At 41.0% G+C, this 15,600-nt stretch overlaps 2 protein-coding genes across 2 annotated transcripts; both read right to left on the minus strand.

Moving 5' to 3' along the window:
* Nucleotides 1-1,557: 1,557 nt before the first annotated feature.
* LOC102201039 (dihydropyrimidinase-related protein 2-like) lies at nt 1,558-8,688 on the minus strand. The gene is made up of 15 exons (XM_005755274.1): nt 8,616-8,688; nt 8,353-8,517; nt 5,834-5,922; nt 5,560-5,744; nt 5,224-5,388; nt 4,868-4,929; nt 4,656-4,736; nt 4,506-4,574; nt 4,294-4,414; nt 4,043-4,199; nt 3,641-3,782; nt 3,343-3,513; nt 2,762-2,941; nt 2,489-2,675; nt 1,558-2,405 (listed from the first exon to the last, which is right to left on the minus strand). Exons 2-15 carry the CDS (start codon nt 8,392-8,394, stop codon nt 2,314-2,316), a joined length of 1,743 nt encoding a protein of 580 aa, XP_005755331.1. The 5' UTR covers nt 8,395-8,517; nt 8,616-8,688; the 3' UTR covers nt 1,558-2,313.
* A 972-nt stretch (nt 8,689-9,660) lies between these two features.
* LOC102201703 (BCL2/adenovirus E1B 19 kDa protein-interacting protein 3-like) lies at nt 9,661-13,890 on the minus strand. The gene is made up of 6 exons (XM_005755276.1): nt 13,741-13,890; nt 12,391-12,661; nt 12,216-12,297; nt 12,024-12,130; nt 11,765-11,914; nt 9,661-11,465 (listed from the first exon to the last, which is right to left on the minus strand). The coding sequence occupies exons 1-6, from the start codon at nt 13,790-13,792 to the stop codon at nt 11,417-11,419; spliced, it is 711 nt and encodes a 236-aa protein (XP_005755333.1). The 5' UTR covers nt 13,793-13,890; the 3' UTR covers nt 9,661-11,416.
* Between the last annotated feature and the right edge of the window lie 1,710 nt (nt 13,891-15,600).

Consider the following 15,600-nt stretch of genomic DNA (forward strand, 5'->3'; position numbering starts at 1 on the left):
TTTATAATTGCTGAATCTTTGGAAAACATGTTTAGTGATGTGAAATACACCGAGTCATTCACCTGACAGCCAAAGCGCAGAACTGAAATTCACACAGAAGAACAAACTAGCTGAACATCTTGAAAATGTACATAAGAAAAACTGTCTAATGACAAAAGAAAATTAACCCCATTCTAGAAAACATCTGAATGAACAGCACTTTGTTCCTGTGCTGGGTATTTTAAAGTGCTTTATAAATAAAATTGGATTGGATTGGAATATTGAAAGCTCATATTCTTTAAATCACTGGGAGAGTGGAATTAAATGTCTGAACTCAAGAATCTCAAATAACTAACTATGATCAAAACACTTTTTGAACCATGAGGGTCCCAAGGACTTGGTCTACACAACAGTGTGTTTTGTATTTTCCTGGTGTCAAACATCTTTTATTTATTAGAAAAAAGAAAGAAGTCAGTACCACAGGTTTTATTTTTATTATTTTAATCCACTGAAGTCAACACAACCAAATGCTGACAGGATCGATGATTTCCTCCCAAACTCTGGTATCCTACAAAACATACATGAGCAGTAGTATCACACTAGGTGGAGAAGGGCAAACAACAGTGCTCAACATTACAACCCAATGACCATTATCAAGAAAGTTTCCCAAATGTAAATCACTTCACATTATAGCTTGGCATACAAAACCTACACTTTGACAAGGCAATGAGGAGGGGGGAAAAAATCCAGTGTTTACAGTATGGCTGCACAACGCTGTGTGACCGATACGGTTACTAGCTTGAGTGAATCTGGTGTTGACAACGTCAGGCAGATAGATAGAGAGGAAGGAAAACGATATACCCGGTAATTCATTCACAACACTAACACCGAGAACAGTGGACACATCATCAGCACACTGTGTGGGGGGTTTCATGTACATACAGAAGCATTTCTTTTTTTCATCAGGTCTCAAAAAACAACTCATCGTTTCACATCTTTAAAGAGCCTTCATAGATACAGTGTGCTATCAATATCTTTACAGAACAGGCAGGCAAGTATTTCAACACATATCCTAAAACATACAGACAAATCTGTTACAAATAAAAAGTTGCAAGCTCACATACAGTTTCAACCATTTGGATTGTTACAGGTGCAAAACGTGTTCTGTTAAAACTGGGTAACTGGTGACTCGACCCCGGCTGCTGTTATTACAAAGCTTACACGACTGCTGTGACATCATCTGCACATATACAGCAATGGTCATATATATTTTTATATATATATTTATAGCACCAGGTGCCGAGAGGTTGTGGGCAAACCTTCCAATCGAGCCTCTTCGACTGACTATATCCTTAACCACATCCAGTGTTGCTATTATTGGAAGCTTTTCGCCCAGACAACCTATCAACCAACATGAGGGGAAAAAACGTGAGGAAGAAATGAGGGAAGAGTGTGTTTCTCAGGCAGAACACTAGCAATTTCTCCCCCGGGGTGAAGCTAAATGAGTGGTTTAACCCTAAAAATACCCTTTTCTTTTCCTTTCAGTGCAGTCAGCGTTTTCCAAAATGACTTAAAAATGTTAAAACATAAAACATCAAAAAGACAATATTTTAAAAAAAATGGAAACAGAGTGCAACTATATCACTAAAGGAAGACATAGGTGAATTGCTCAGCTCAATACATGGCTTAAACTTAAAACCAAGCACAAGTTCAAATACTGCAGACTTGAGGTGTTATTGAAAAACAATATTCTACTATCTAATTTCTCATTTCTGAACAAACAGTCTCATAACAGTAGAAACAGCATTGTTAACGGTGGCAACAGAGGCTCTGCTTTCAGCTAAAGATGGCTGATGTCTGAGAACCACCAAAACATTCTAATACGTGGAAAACGAACAGCGCAAGAAGAACAACCGTCAAAAGTTCCTGTTGCTAAAATATTCCTTGGGGTGACTTTTGGGTCAGCTTATTGAGCCAAGAGGGCAAATAAACAATCACATGCAGCTGAAAATATACAAAAAAATGTAAACAAATTAATTTCATCAATAATCAAACTGGCCGTGAAAACAGCATTAAAAAAAGAGCTGCTTCAATTCACTTGATCCTTCCTCGGTATTTAACTATCTCGAGACGGTGAAGCGAAATGGAATAGTGCTTTCTTTTTTCTTTGCATGAGGTGACGTGGTGGTATGTGTGAATATTAATAAATGGTGTGGGCTGCATAGGGGAGTCGGAGGTGATCAGCAAAGGGACGTGATGTGACATTTGTAAGAGCAGCCTCTGGTCCCGTGTGGCCCTGCGACCCCCCTCCCTGGCTATGTGGAGAAAAAGTGCTTAGCCGAGGCTGGTGATGTTAGCTTTTCCACCGGGAGGAGCCACGATGCGTTGAGTGGTGCGACGAGGAACGTTGTCATCAATTTGGGCGCCTAAAAATATTTTCGAATAAAATATTAGACAATCTAAATGGCCAGCTGTGAAAAAAGGCAAACTGGCAGGTGTTCTGACTCACCAGACAGACTGAAGCCAGACTGGTGAAGGTTGCGCACAGGCTGGTGAGTAAACTGCTGTTGTTGCTGCTGCTGCTTGGCAGGGGAAGTCTTCACCGAGGAAACTGTGGACATCACCTTGGGAGTCACAGTCACCTCGCAAACTGGCCCGTCGTACAGACCCCTCGGGACTCCTCGCAGCTCTGTGAGCTAAACATAATAACACGGTCATTCGTATTATAAGAATGAGGTCTCCGCAGCTGTGGCTGCTCCTTAGATACACGCACAGGACTCACCCTGCTGCGAGCTTTTATCCTCTTGTAAACGTGGTCCGGGAAGGGTTTACGGCTGATGTAGCGCCCACAGCCCTCCGTGGTGTGAAGGCTGCCCTCCTCCAACACAATCTTGCCCTGGCTGATCACCACCAGAGGACCTCCACGCACTTCTGTCCCCTCGAAGATGTTGTACTCCACAGCCTGGAACACGAAGAAGTTTTATGGTTTTACAAGATTAGCAGAAATCTCTTAAAAGTCCTAAATAAGCTTTAAGTCAAGTCGGCTTCAAGGGGTAATCAGTTAACAAGATGCCATTTAGTATAGTGAACAGTGCAACAAGTCATTTTTTTAAATTTAAAATTTGCATAATAAAACAGAGGATATATTTGAAGCTTATTTTTCACTCAGATTCCTTGTTATTCTCTATCTTTTGTCACTCCTGCCTGTTAATACCATATTAGTACCTCACTTGCTAACACAGACCAGGCTCAGCATGCAAAGAGCATTTGAGCTTAAGAATTAGGTCACATTATGTATAAGACACACAAATGACTAAATATATTGGGAATCAAGAGTCGTAACAAGCTATGTAAATATCTGACCAGGTTGTGGCTCTTAGCTGAGATGATCTTAGTGACGTCTGGGTCCCACAACACAAGGTCGGCATCGGACCCCACGGCGATGCGGCCTTTGCGGGGGTACAGGTTGAAGATCTTGGCCGCGTTAGTGCTGGTCACTGCCACAAACTGGTTTTCATCCATCTTTCCGGTCACCTTTAGTGACACGACAACAGATCGCTTAATTTCAGTGAGTGTAAACATGCGGCGAGGTTTGCCGGGGATTTTGCTTTATGTTCCAAATTTTCTGGAATGCGTGAAAAGTGGGTCACATTAAGCTCACCACACATTTGTCCCAGATTAGGGACATCCTCTCCTCGGTGCCGTTGGTTCCCTCTGGGATGAGGGAGAAGTTATCTTTGCCTACCGCACGCTGAGAAGTTTGGAAAGTACAGTGAGCACTTCCGGTCACCTGCAAGTCCCCGCTACATAAGAAACAAAGCGAGATATCCTTCATGTGTGTGATGTGTAATGTGCCATTTTAGATTAATTCATCCGAAAATGTTTGAAATGTAACATTTTTATTAAGGCTGCTCATGGAAATGTTATGATTATCTGCTGTCATCAGGTGTTCGATAATAAATGTGATTACAGATACAGCTGAAAATTCAAATGCAGCACACAGCTGTAACATCTGTCAAATCACTGCGTTACAGCTGTTTATGTCCTAGCTTAAAGCACCTACCATGACAGCAGGGAGTTGAGGTAGTCGGGGGTGGTTGGATCAGGACTAAGTGGTGGAGAAGTGACAAAGGCTGCTGCCTTGGCCCAGTTCTTACTCCAGTAATGAGTACCATCTGTGCCCAAGCTAGCAGAGATGGGCTCTCCGTAAACCACAGCACCTGCAGGAGCAGACGGGATGATGTCAACGCTACGTATCAGGAATACAAGCAGAGTAAAAAAAGAGAAAGTATTTTTATAAGTTTCTCTTCTTACCCCTTTTTCTAGCCAGAGCAATGACATCAGCAGCACTCTTGCTCATCACCTTGGTGATGTAGAGGGGACAGTTGGTCTGATTGGCGATGGTGACAGCACGATTGACCGCCTCGGCCTCCACCTGCGGATAATGAGGTGAGACACAGGTGATTCTTCTGTTCCACACTATATCCAGGCTGTCGCTTGTCACTCTTAGACATCATCAGTCTTACCTCCTCGGGGCGGCTGAGCACGTGACCTTCAGGTCCTGTGATCCCCAGCTCTAGAATACGTCTCTGCTCCTAAAACATCCACAAAAACATTATTATCAAATACTGAAGTATCTGGTTTGACATCACTGACTTTATAAGGGGCTACGTTACCTCTGCAATGATGTCTCCATTCTCAGCATGAACCTGGGCGATGGCTCCGAGATCTCTGATGACACTGAACACCTCGTAGATCTACAAGAACATGGAGAAAAGTGGTCGAGCTCATTGGGGGGTGGGGGTCATTTATACCAAAGACATCTAAAAGCCTACAAAACATGTGCTGTGACAGACGACTCAGCAGAGATCCCAGCAGCCAAGCATACCTGAGAGTCAGAAAGTTGGAAAACATCCTTATAAGCCAAATAGACCAGGAAAGAGTTGACACCTGAAGGAAGAAAACTTATGAGAGAAAACAGCCAAAAGGTGGAATAAAGAGAGCAAAAGAGGGAAAAACCCAAAGTGAAGGGAGGAAGTAAAAAAACCAAAAGGATAAAAAAAAAAATTGCACAGCAAAAATTTTAGGTTATTGCAGGTTGATTTTCTTTCCTACGCAGTCAGAGAACCACTTTTTACAACAGGGAAATGGCAACATTTCACCACCCCAGTAAAAAGTCAGATAAATCTAAGATTTTGAGCCATACGTGGGAGACATGAGCTGAGTACAACTCCGACTACATACCATGGTCCTTCACTAAAGTCTCCATCTCTTCCTGGTTGCCTTTGTTCCATTCTGTGATGTCCACATGCAGAGAATAGTCACAGCAAGACTTGCTGTCAGCCCACTCTCTCCACTGTGTAAAGGCAGCAACCAGGCTGACGCCAGGCTCCGGCACCACATGGTCAACTATAGAATACAAACAAGCAGGTCTGATTTCATGTGCACAAGCAAACTGTTAAATTAAATCATACGCTTGATGGCATTCACATCTGCAATGTCATAATCCCCAAAACAACATCGCTGTATGTGTAAACTGGCTGAAAATACACGAGCAAGTCTGTCTGATGTGTCACATACTGATCATGGTTGTCCCCCCAGCCAGGGCCGCCCTGGTACCCTGGTAGAAATCATCCGCAGCCACCATGCCTCGGTCAGGCATCTGGAATCGGGTGTGCACGTCAATACCCCCGGGCATCACCATTCTTCCATGAGCCTCAATGATTTTAACTCCACCAGGAACAATAAGGTTGTCTCCAATTTGCCTCAATGAGACAAACAAAAAGAAAAAAAAATCAGGCATAAAGAAGTGAATGAAGTTACAAAAAGCAAAAGCAGAAAAAGAAGGACTTACTTGATGACTCCATCTTCCATGTAGATATCAGCCAAAAACGACTGATCATCGTTCACTATCTTCGCCCCTTTGATCAGAAGGCGGTCACTCTGAAAGGATGAGACAGCATTTTCTCAGCATTAGCTAAACCAAGCAATAAATATTTTATTTTAACTTCCAGCAGCCAGCAGTTTGATCCATGACTCAACAGAAAATCTTTTACCCACAAACACAGTTTTAGAAAAGAAGAGTGACCGAAGCTAAAGCTGTGAATATTTCCCAGATTGCTCAAAGCCTCATGCAAAGCATGGCTTGATCCATACCAATCCTCAACCTGTCTACATGATGACTAGGATTAATTTAGTAGACTTATTCATGCATAACAGACACATCATTTGAAGAGAGGGAAAGATTCTTAGCGCAGGCTCTTGAGTGACACAATTACCTCCACCTGAATGAGATGAAAGGAAAGCATAACAGGCTGGCCTACTTCTCCTAAAGGCTTTCTGGGGTCTCCGAAGATATAAAAAAAACGTTTTGCAGCAAAACTCACAGCAGGAAACACTCAGTGTGTCCAGCTTTACAGACTGCAGGAAGCATTAAGTGTACAGGGCATGGCTGACATGATCTCACAAACCACTGCGCTGACATAAGTGGGTCATTTAACCTGTGTCCTTTCTGTGCCCGAGTGGTCAGCAGCTAGTGTACTGAGCTTGCGGTATACACATACAATATCAAATGTAGTCCTCAACTTCCAAAATGAATGTGCCAACATCTAAATCATATATCAGATGCTGATCATTACCATAAACTCCAAAATAAGAAAAAGCAATATCTTCATCTTTTATGCATCAATTATCAGACAATTACCACACAAATATATTGGGTAGCCAGAATCGAAACTATCGGAAATATTAGCTATTTGCTGATCCATCGTTTCAGCATTTAGAATCACGGATATGTTAACGTTAAAAAGCAAAGAGGAGATGAAAGAAACACCCTTCAATTATTTGTTTGCATAGTTTGTCCAACAGATGGCGCTAAGGAACTTCCCTCCTGGCAACGCATCCTTAAAATGCACAAAAAGGGTACTCTGTTTCACCTTGGTGTGTCTGAAAGGAAAACTATATCAGAGGATATACCATAACTTTAAGTCATTGTTTTAAATAAAAAGCATTTGTTTGACCCTAATCTTAGTTTTGTGTTTTGTTTTTTAATTAAAGACAAAAGTCGTTGGCATGTCTCTTTTAATATTACTGAGTAATAACCATGAATCAACTATTAACAGACAAATTCTGGATATTGATGGATATGACACAGTTAGAGATTACAAAGAAAAATTTAAAAAAGACCTATACAAGAGCCAAACTCTATAAAAGAACACACAGCCTCAATCAAAATCAAGCTGTGCGACAAACAACTGCACCTCAATATGGTGCTAGCAGAGGTTAAGTTGCTGTGAAACTCTTAAGGCACATTCTTCAAAGGACTGCTATTATTCCTGCTTTAGTGTGCTTTGAACAAATTCAGCTAGTGCTTTTCAGACTAACCTTGGCATTTTGTTTAAAGCTTTGCAGAGTGAAACTATCTAGTTCATTCACTCCAGACTAATAGGTGGTGTTGTACTGAGTGTGAAAGCCTGGGAAAGGCTGGCTGTAGAGTTGCTGCTGTCTGCATGGCGTGTCTGGGATGTCAGACTCGTGTGTTTATGACCCTGGATCGACCTGCGAAGGACCTGACAACCATCTGTATGAAACACAGCCAGTACATAAAAGATTTTGATGTGATTAAGTGATCAAACATAAAGCTGCTGAGTCTATATGCTGCAGAATCAGCCCTCTTGCTGCATGATGAAAGCATAGGGTTTGGATGGGAGCTGTGCAATGACCTACTTTGCGAGTGAGGTTTTACTTCTTTTAACTATCACAGCAAGCCTGCTGCATTCCCCCTAATGATTATGTGTGGTCTGGGTGAAGAGCTGCACCATAAATCAAAGCAAAATTAATGTATATTAGCAAATCAGGATCTGTAGCAATATTTGACTGAATATGAATCAGGATTTTTTTAAATCCATAAACAAGAAAGAAAGACAACAAAAAAACACATAGTCAACTGAAGAGGGCAGGCATGGTGGATGCTGGAGGATAGAAGGTGGAAGATGAAAAACGACACAGTGAGGGAATCTGTGTCTAAACCTGTTAACTACACCCTTCAGGCTGAGGATGCTCTGAGAGAATAAGGGCTAATAATGGCAGCTAAGTGACCTGATCTGAGTATTCATTACAGAGAAAAAATTGTAAGACCCAGATTTCAAATGAGGAATTGTTAAAAGGCTTGCACACTAGCTGGTTACCATCCCAGGCTGTCGGTATGTGGAGCTGGGCTGCTGCTGCTGCTGCTGCTGTTGACAGCGTCAGTGTAAATGGATGGATAAGCGCTGGCTAGCTTTTGGTCTAAACTGTGAAGCTCACCGTACCCTTTATACACCCTTTATACACCTCCACTGCAGGACAGATATGATAAAATGAAACAAAACTCACTGTAATTCGTGGGATGTTCTTCTTTCCTTGGTACCCCGACATTTTGAAGCTCTCTCCGACACGGGTGCCCCCTGCCTCTTGGCTAACGCTAGCTAGCGAGACTGGAAAACCTCAGCTGCCAATGAAAGGATGAATGGATGCTCCGCTTGTTGGCCAGTCGACGCCCTGAGAGAACAATGCCTCTGTCTGAAAATGTCTCTATATATGAAGTCAAGTTCGCAGCGTGCGGCCTAAAAACAGCAGCCTAAAACGACAAGTTGTACCTCTATCTCGCACTCGTAGACCGTGATTCACTCCTATAACGGGTCCCTGAAACCCAGACGAGCTCGAAGGAGAGGAGGGCCACAATGAGGAACGGCGCATGCGCACTGCCCCGCCCTGCTCTGCTTTAGCTCCATGTTTCTGTCCTGATGTGATACATGCAGTTTGAAGGCGAAATATGTTTTGCACAACCTGTTAGATCAGACGGACACGTCAGGGGATAAAAGGAGTACTTTAACAAAAAGATTAATCTCCTGATCTAGAAGTTGAACAGTTTATACAACTGCTCATATGAAAGGCTACTCTTCTCACAACAGCATTTTGGCACTGGATTTACAGTTTGTGACATACCATGCATTGATTGTTGTATGGATAAACTTTTGATAACTATAACCAGTAGAGCTACAGTGGGGGAAATAATTATTTGATCCCTTGCTATGTTTGTAAGTTTGTTTACTTGCAACAAATATGAAGAGTATCTCATTTTTATGTCCCCCTCCTTATGTCCCATGGCTCATGTACAGACTCGTCTGAAGTTCTCCAGTTTGTCAGCGAAAATTTGGGAGAAAGCGCTGTGGTCAGATGAAACCAAAATTCAGCATTTTGGCATGGTTGAGGAAGCAGAGTATGATCCAATGAACACCAACCCCACAGTCAAGTACAGGGGTGGGAACATTATGGTTTGGGGCTGTGTTTCTGCTGACAGTACAGGATTACTTCATCTCATTGAAGGGCCACTGGGGCCATGTACCATACCGTCTTGGACGACTACCTTGTTCCTTCCATTTCTATGTAAGTGAGCAAACTTACAAATTCAGGAAGGGTTAAAATAATTATCATCTTTACAGTAAATCTACAGACCTTATACTGTATGACATCTTCCAAACTATCTGACAGTGTGTTTCTTCACCGCTGTTATTAACAGTGCACTAAAGAGTAGAAATGCTAATAAAAAGCACAACTATAACCCTATCTTTTATAAAAATTAAAACGTCCACATTCATGAAGATCATCTGAAACCTCTTTAAATGAACTACTAACAACAAATGAGGAAGCAACAGACATTTTATTTTGGATTCACACACATTCACTTTCATCCTTATTACGCTGAGTGCTTTGTTTAATGGTGATGAAATGTAAATGACTTCCAAAGACAGCAGCTGCATTTGTTTCAGCCTCTGTATTCAGTACAAAGTCCATTCAAGTTTTAACACACTGCTCACTATTCAGCTGTGCAGAAAGCCCATTATGATGATATGTGCCTTTTATACTTGAAAAATGAATTCAATTCTATGGATCTCTATTTACTTCCTTTGTATTTTCTTTTCACATCAGCCACTGTATACAGTACAAACTTTATATTCCAAAAATTCCAAGTATTGCACACTTATCAACTGTACATAAATCTGTTTTCACATGCACAGTTTAGGAATTAGTACGAGTGCTTCCAAACCAACACAGCCAACAGCCAATACTGTAAGTTATAGCCAATTTTTCCATATTGTTATGGTCTGATCCATTTACAGACACTGACAGAATAATCCAGTCAGCATATCAGCATCAATATACAGAAATGCATGCATTTTCTCCAGAAAATAATTTCTTTAAAAGGTACACAGACACTGTACGCTAGATGAAATTACTGTACAGTGAAATCCAGATTAAAATCTGATAACACTTTTAAACGAGACCCCCCTAGAAACCCCTTCTTCCTCCTCCGTGGCGATCCTTTCTGCCACTGAAGCTTCAATTAAACGACAGCAAAAACACATTACTTACACTGCCACGATGCATGAGATATAATACGCATTAGTATCACTGTATAAACAGATTATACAATGTCGGAAAGTATCTATTACAAGGGGCAGATCACAGCTTAAATTAATTTTTCACATCTACATCTTTAAATACCTAAACATATAAGAAAATGTAAAAAAAAAAAAAAAAGTCTCAAGATAAATCACCGATGTGCAGTGGTGAAGCATACAAATTTGGCACTTTGCCACTGATGCTATATTATGTGTTAAAGAAGAAGATATGTAGGCAACAAAACAAATAAAAATAGCATATGGCCTGGTATACTGCGTTCCAGCCTTTAGGTTGCCACTATTATAGCATATTCCAACTATTTCTGTAAAATTCTGGAGCTACATACAAGATAAATGTTTACGCTTTCCAACCTTCAGAACAAAAAAGCTTTTAAACCCTCTGCGGTCAAAAAGATATAACTTCTATTATTAAAAATGTGTGGAATTTAAAAACTGATCCCACAGTGCAGTACCCCGTCCCCCTACTACAACCACGCTTTCACTGCACCTCTAATGTTAAGCTCAATAAGTTAAGGCGATTCAAGTCCCTTTTGTTCCCAGAGCCGATTAATTAGTTTCTTGCAGATATTAATTACGAAGGCAACAGAGGACAGACGCAGTCCAATTTCTTGTAACTTAACAACAAGGCAAGTAAAGAAACTAAAACCCTGAAGCAACTTCATCTGAAATTCTCTTGTCTCGTATTTTTTAGTCGAACAGACGACGAATACTTTTCAGGCGGAACAGACTTTGTTACCTACTGCATTCAAATTTGTGACAACTGTGTGTACAGTGTTGTCCTCGGTCAAAATCTGATGGAGCGCAACCACGGTTACATCATGTGTACGACTACATCTACGATGCAATATAATTTTTAATGGTGATCGGAAGGGAAGTGCGGGTGTACAACAGATGCAGAGAGAGAGCTTGACCACACGAGGATGGCTGAGTGACTTGGAGAAGGGAGAACATCTAGGCACTGCTTCATTTTCTACTCAGTAGGAGCTGGTGGCGGCTGTTGCAATTCTCTTCCCAATGTACACTCTGGGAAAGAGGAAAAAGGGAAAAAAAGGAACAAAACTGAGTCAGTTTGGAAAAAAGGAAAAGAACAATAATATTTTGCAACAGTACTAGATAAATGATGATGCTCATTTATAACAAGTGATAGATTAAAATTAAGGTATACACTTTTATAAACATAACATGGAAGCTGTCTCTTTGAACGGCTATAACTTCTAGATATGATTGTTGCAGACAAACATATAATTAGGGCCACTTGAGAAAACTCCAGCTGGTGTAACAAAAAGCTCAGCAATGGTAGAGATGCGTGACTTTTGACTTACCCAAGCCCAAGAGCCAGGATGTGCGAGATGAGTAAGGAAGGGATAAAGACTTTGAGAAACTCGGCAGAGAAGATGCCGCCTTTCTTCATGACTCCACTCTTTCTCATACTTAGAGAAACGGAACGTCGGGGGTGCCTAAAGTGGAACTCTCTGATAGGAAAAATCAAATGACAGGTTATTTAAAAAAAAGAAAAGAAGAAAAACACAGCTAAAGACAGTCTCCTGACATATCAGTAAGTAGCTCTGAAAGCCTGGTTACTTTGGTGGAATGTTTTCAGGTCTGCTCGACCAGTCAGCAACCCAGTCTACTTCTTTGTTCATCAAAATGTCTTCCTCTCTGTCCTTCTCTGCAAAATCTTCCTCTGACTGCAAATATAAAAGATGAAGCGATTAGATCAATGAAAAAGACTTTAAAGGGTCTTAAACTTTAGAGCTGAATACATAGCTTTACCTGACTACCTCTTGGGCTGGACATTTCCACATCAAATGTAATCTGACCCTCATCCTGCTCTGGACTTGGTGGCCTGTGAGGGCTTAATCAACATGTTTGGAGTAAGAAAAAAAACTTCTCAATAACAAACACACATATAAGGCCTTGAAGACCAAAAAATGACTTTTCTTCCTACCTATCGCAGGAGGAGTTACTTGGGCTGGATTCGTGTTGTGCATCCAGGAGGATCTTTTCCATGTCCCCGTTGTGGATAGAGGAGGACGATGGCACATGCTCTAGTCCTCCAATTAGGGTCTCATCACTTTCAGGCACCACTTCCAAGGTCTGCAGAGTTTGACTCATACCAGCATTTGCGTTTATTTGGTCTGCAGCAGGTGGTGTTAGCAGGTTGGTCTGCCTCCCCTGGGCCCCTGTATTCCCATTTAGCTCCAGCTCCACCCAGGACCCTTTGTAAAATAAAGATCAAGAGGACACAAGGAAGGTAAGCTTGCTGTGATAAGGCACAAACCTCGCAGCTGATTACACAGCACATAGAGACACACCCTCAAATGGAAACAGCTGACCTACATTTTCTGCACCGCTGATTCTGCGAATTCAAATGAACCGCCTGTGCACCGCATCCATGATGGCACGCATTTCTTTGTACCACTGCCCCATAAACAGCCTGCACTCTTTTTTTTAATCAGCAGACGGAAGGGTGTTGCGTAATCTCTCGGAGCCTGCGGGTTTGTGTGAGCGCACAACGTGACAGCGTGAGACGCCCTTTCCCGAAAACAAAGCATGGTGTATTTGTTTGGTTCGCGGATGGACATAAAAAATAATAGATTGCACATTTACAGAAGCATTTGCCATCAGTGTTGCTCCCATGCGAGGTCTTGCATAACTACAGAGAGCGCAGGGTGAGACAGTTTGCCCAGACATGTCGCTGTTCCAGCTGTGGTGCTGCCACGCATGACGAAGAACATCCCGAGAGCTAATGTGATGGCGCTTTAGTCGCTTGAAGTGCGAGCACACCTTAAGTGTTGTTTTAAATGTTTTTAGCTGTTTGCCTGCATGCAGTTGGGTAAAAATTGCGACCACTGCCTTCGGTTAGATTTGATGTATAATCAAAAGTGCAAAGGGCTTTTGAGTAAAGAAGTAGCTTGCCCACACAAAAATATACGGCCCATTATAGGAAAATAATAATTTAACAAAAAGGAAGTTACAAAAATTCCCCAAAATATTCAGTGTTTTGCCTCAAAGTTGTTTTCGTTGCTATTGAAGCCCACCTAGCTTCAATCTTTGTACATGATTGGCCAGTAACGCGTCCATCAAAGCTTTTCTAAGACGCTATTGGCTCATTTGAGGTGACGTCAAACAACATACCCCCGCCCCTCCCAGTCGACGAGGAAATTCCACCCTCGATATAACTTTTACAATAAAACCTTCGCAGTAGCGGTATTTTTCACACACACAAGCGTCCATTACGAACATGTAAAGTAACGACTACGACGTGGAGCCGGGAAAACCCGAGGACGGTACGTACCCTGAAGCCCGGGCTCTTCGTTATTGTTTTGTTGAGCCGTCGCGGTGGACATGTTGACTATCCTGTTTTAGCATTCAACATGACACGCAGACAAACTTCCAAGTGCGCAGGCGCTAGATCTGTCCAGAGTCCAAACAGACAACAAAGGCTGGCTCTAGATCAGAGATGGCGTTTTACTTTTTCCCCCACCTTTTGGTTACGTTATTTAAAAGCTGATTTGAATAATTTACACAATTGCAAGATTTAAGAAAATAGAGATGTTTCTTTTTTCCTTTTTTGGGCGTGAGGGAAAGTAAAAAAAATATTTCTACTAAAATGAAGTCCCACTGTATACACAGAAATCAGTTCTCTGATAGCATCCGGTGTATTTATAACCGATGTAAAATCATAAAGCACTGTGTTGGTTTTTGGGGTGTTTTTTCGTTTTTGTTTTGTTTTGTTCTGTGTTGGCCACTTGAGTCATTAGAAGGTTTGAGATGAGACTAACAACATTGATAAGGCTGGTCCTGTCGCCTCCAATTACAGGGTGGCATGGAAATAGCAATTTCTTTACACATATGCACATATGGCATATGCGGGTTTGGGTGCCTCTATAATATGTACAAAATATCGTTAAAATACATCAAATCCAGTAATTAAAGTCTCTAACTTTCTTATTGGTCAAATAATTAAACATTTCAGTTACATTTTATGCACTGTGTGGCATATATGACAAATAAGCATGTAGCCCTATAAATATAAAATCCAGAAAGCTACACAACATGAATTTGAAATACAAGTCTAACTTAAGATTCACTCTTTTCATTAGAAATAATAACATTTTACATCACTAAATTTACACAAAATGTCAGAAATCTGCACTGTCTGTTCCTACTGAAAACAAGAAACAAAGCTATTGATGCTATTACATGTTTTGATGTAATATTATGCAGTATATTTAGGTTTAGAATTTATATTCAAGGTTAAATGCGGCTAGGCTTAAAGTCTTAATGCTAGCTTATTTTAATAAACATCACTGCCATATGCAAAATTAGGGTGGCAGTAGGGGTGGCAAGAGTTTATTTTAGGGTGGCACATGCCACCACAGTAGATCTGCCCCTGACCACTGGTAAACCTTCAAATAACTGCTGGGTTACATGTCTGGAATATTAACGTGGGCAGAAAATAGGTCTGGTATTAATTAGAAAGGGATGAATCTATAGGACACATTGAGGATTGGGATTGGCGTGTTTTTATATACTTTTCAAACATAAGGCCCGGTAAAGACTAATTCGCTCGCTGGGCGGCCTTGGAACAAGGAGAACAAATATTAACTGTATTCACATTTAAGTTTTACAGCTTTTTCTATTTGTAAAGACCCATGGCCATTCATAACACACAAAGGTAATTACTAATATAGATGTTTGGGTTTGTTTTAAAAAAAAAAAAAAAGCATTTTCAGTCCTTTTTCTTTGGTTTATAATTACGGGACAGTAATTCTATTATATACTACCTTGCAGAAAAAGTGGGATGTGCTGAAATTACCTGCCTTTTTCTTATATTAAGATATTTGGGGGATTAAATGTGTAGCTAGAGTTCTTTGAAACTTCCCTTTGTGTCAGTGTAAAGTGGAGTATACGTTGCCCATGATGTAAAAGGAGTTTGACATCGCTGAGGTAGAGAAAGCAGTTTCATGCTGTTTTCATTAAACTTCACACCAATAGAGAAAATAATATATAATACGATAGCAACTCATCAGAGGTGTGTAATCCTTAGATCAGGTATGCAGACATTCATCTCACATCTTTCCAGTTGAAAAATGTTTTTTGAAGTAACAGCTTTGTTCTTAAAAGGTTTTTTAAAAAATTATTAAAAAGATAA

The sequence above is a fragment of the Pundamilia nyererei genome, unplaced genomic scaffold, assembly GCF_000239375.1.
Source record: "Pundamilia nyererei isolate P.nyererei 1_Seehausen unplaced genomic scaffold, PunNye1.0 scaffold01130, whole genome shotgun sequence".
NCBI classification, from domain to species: Eukaryota; Metazoa; Chordata; class Actinopteri; order Cichliformes; family Cichlidae; genus Pundamilia; species Pundamilia nyererei.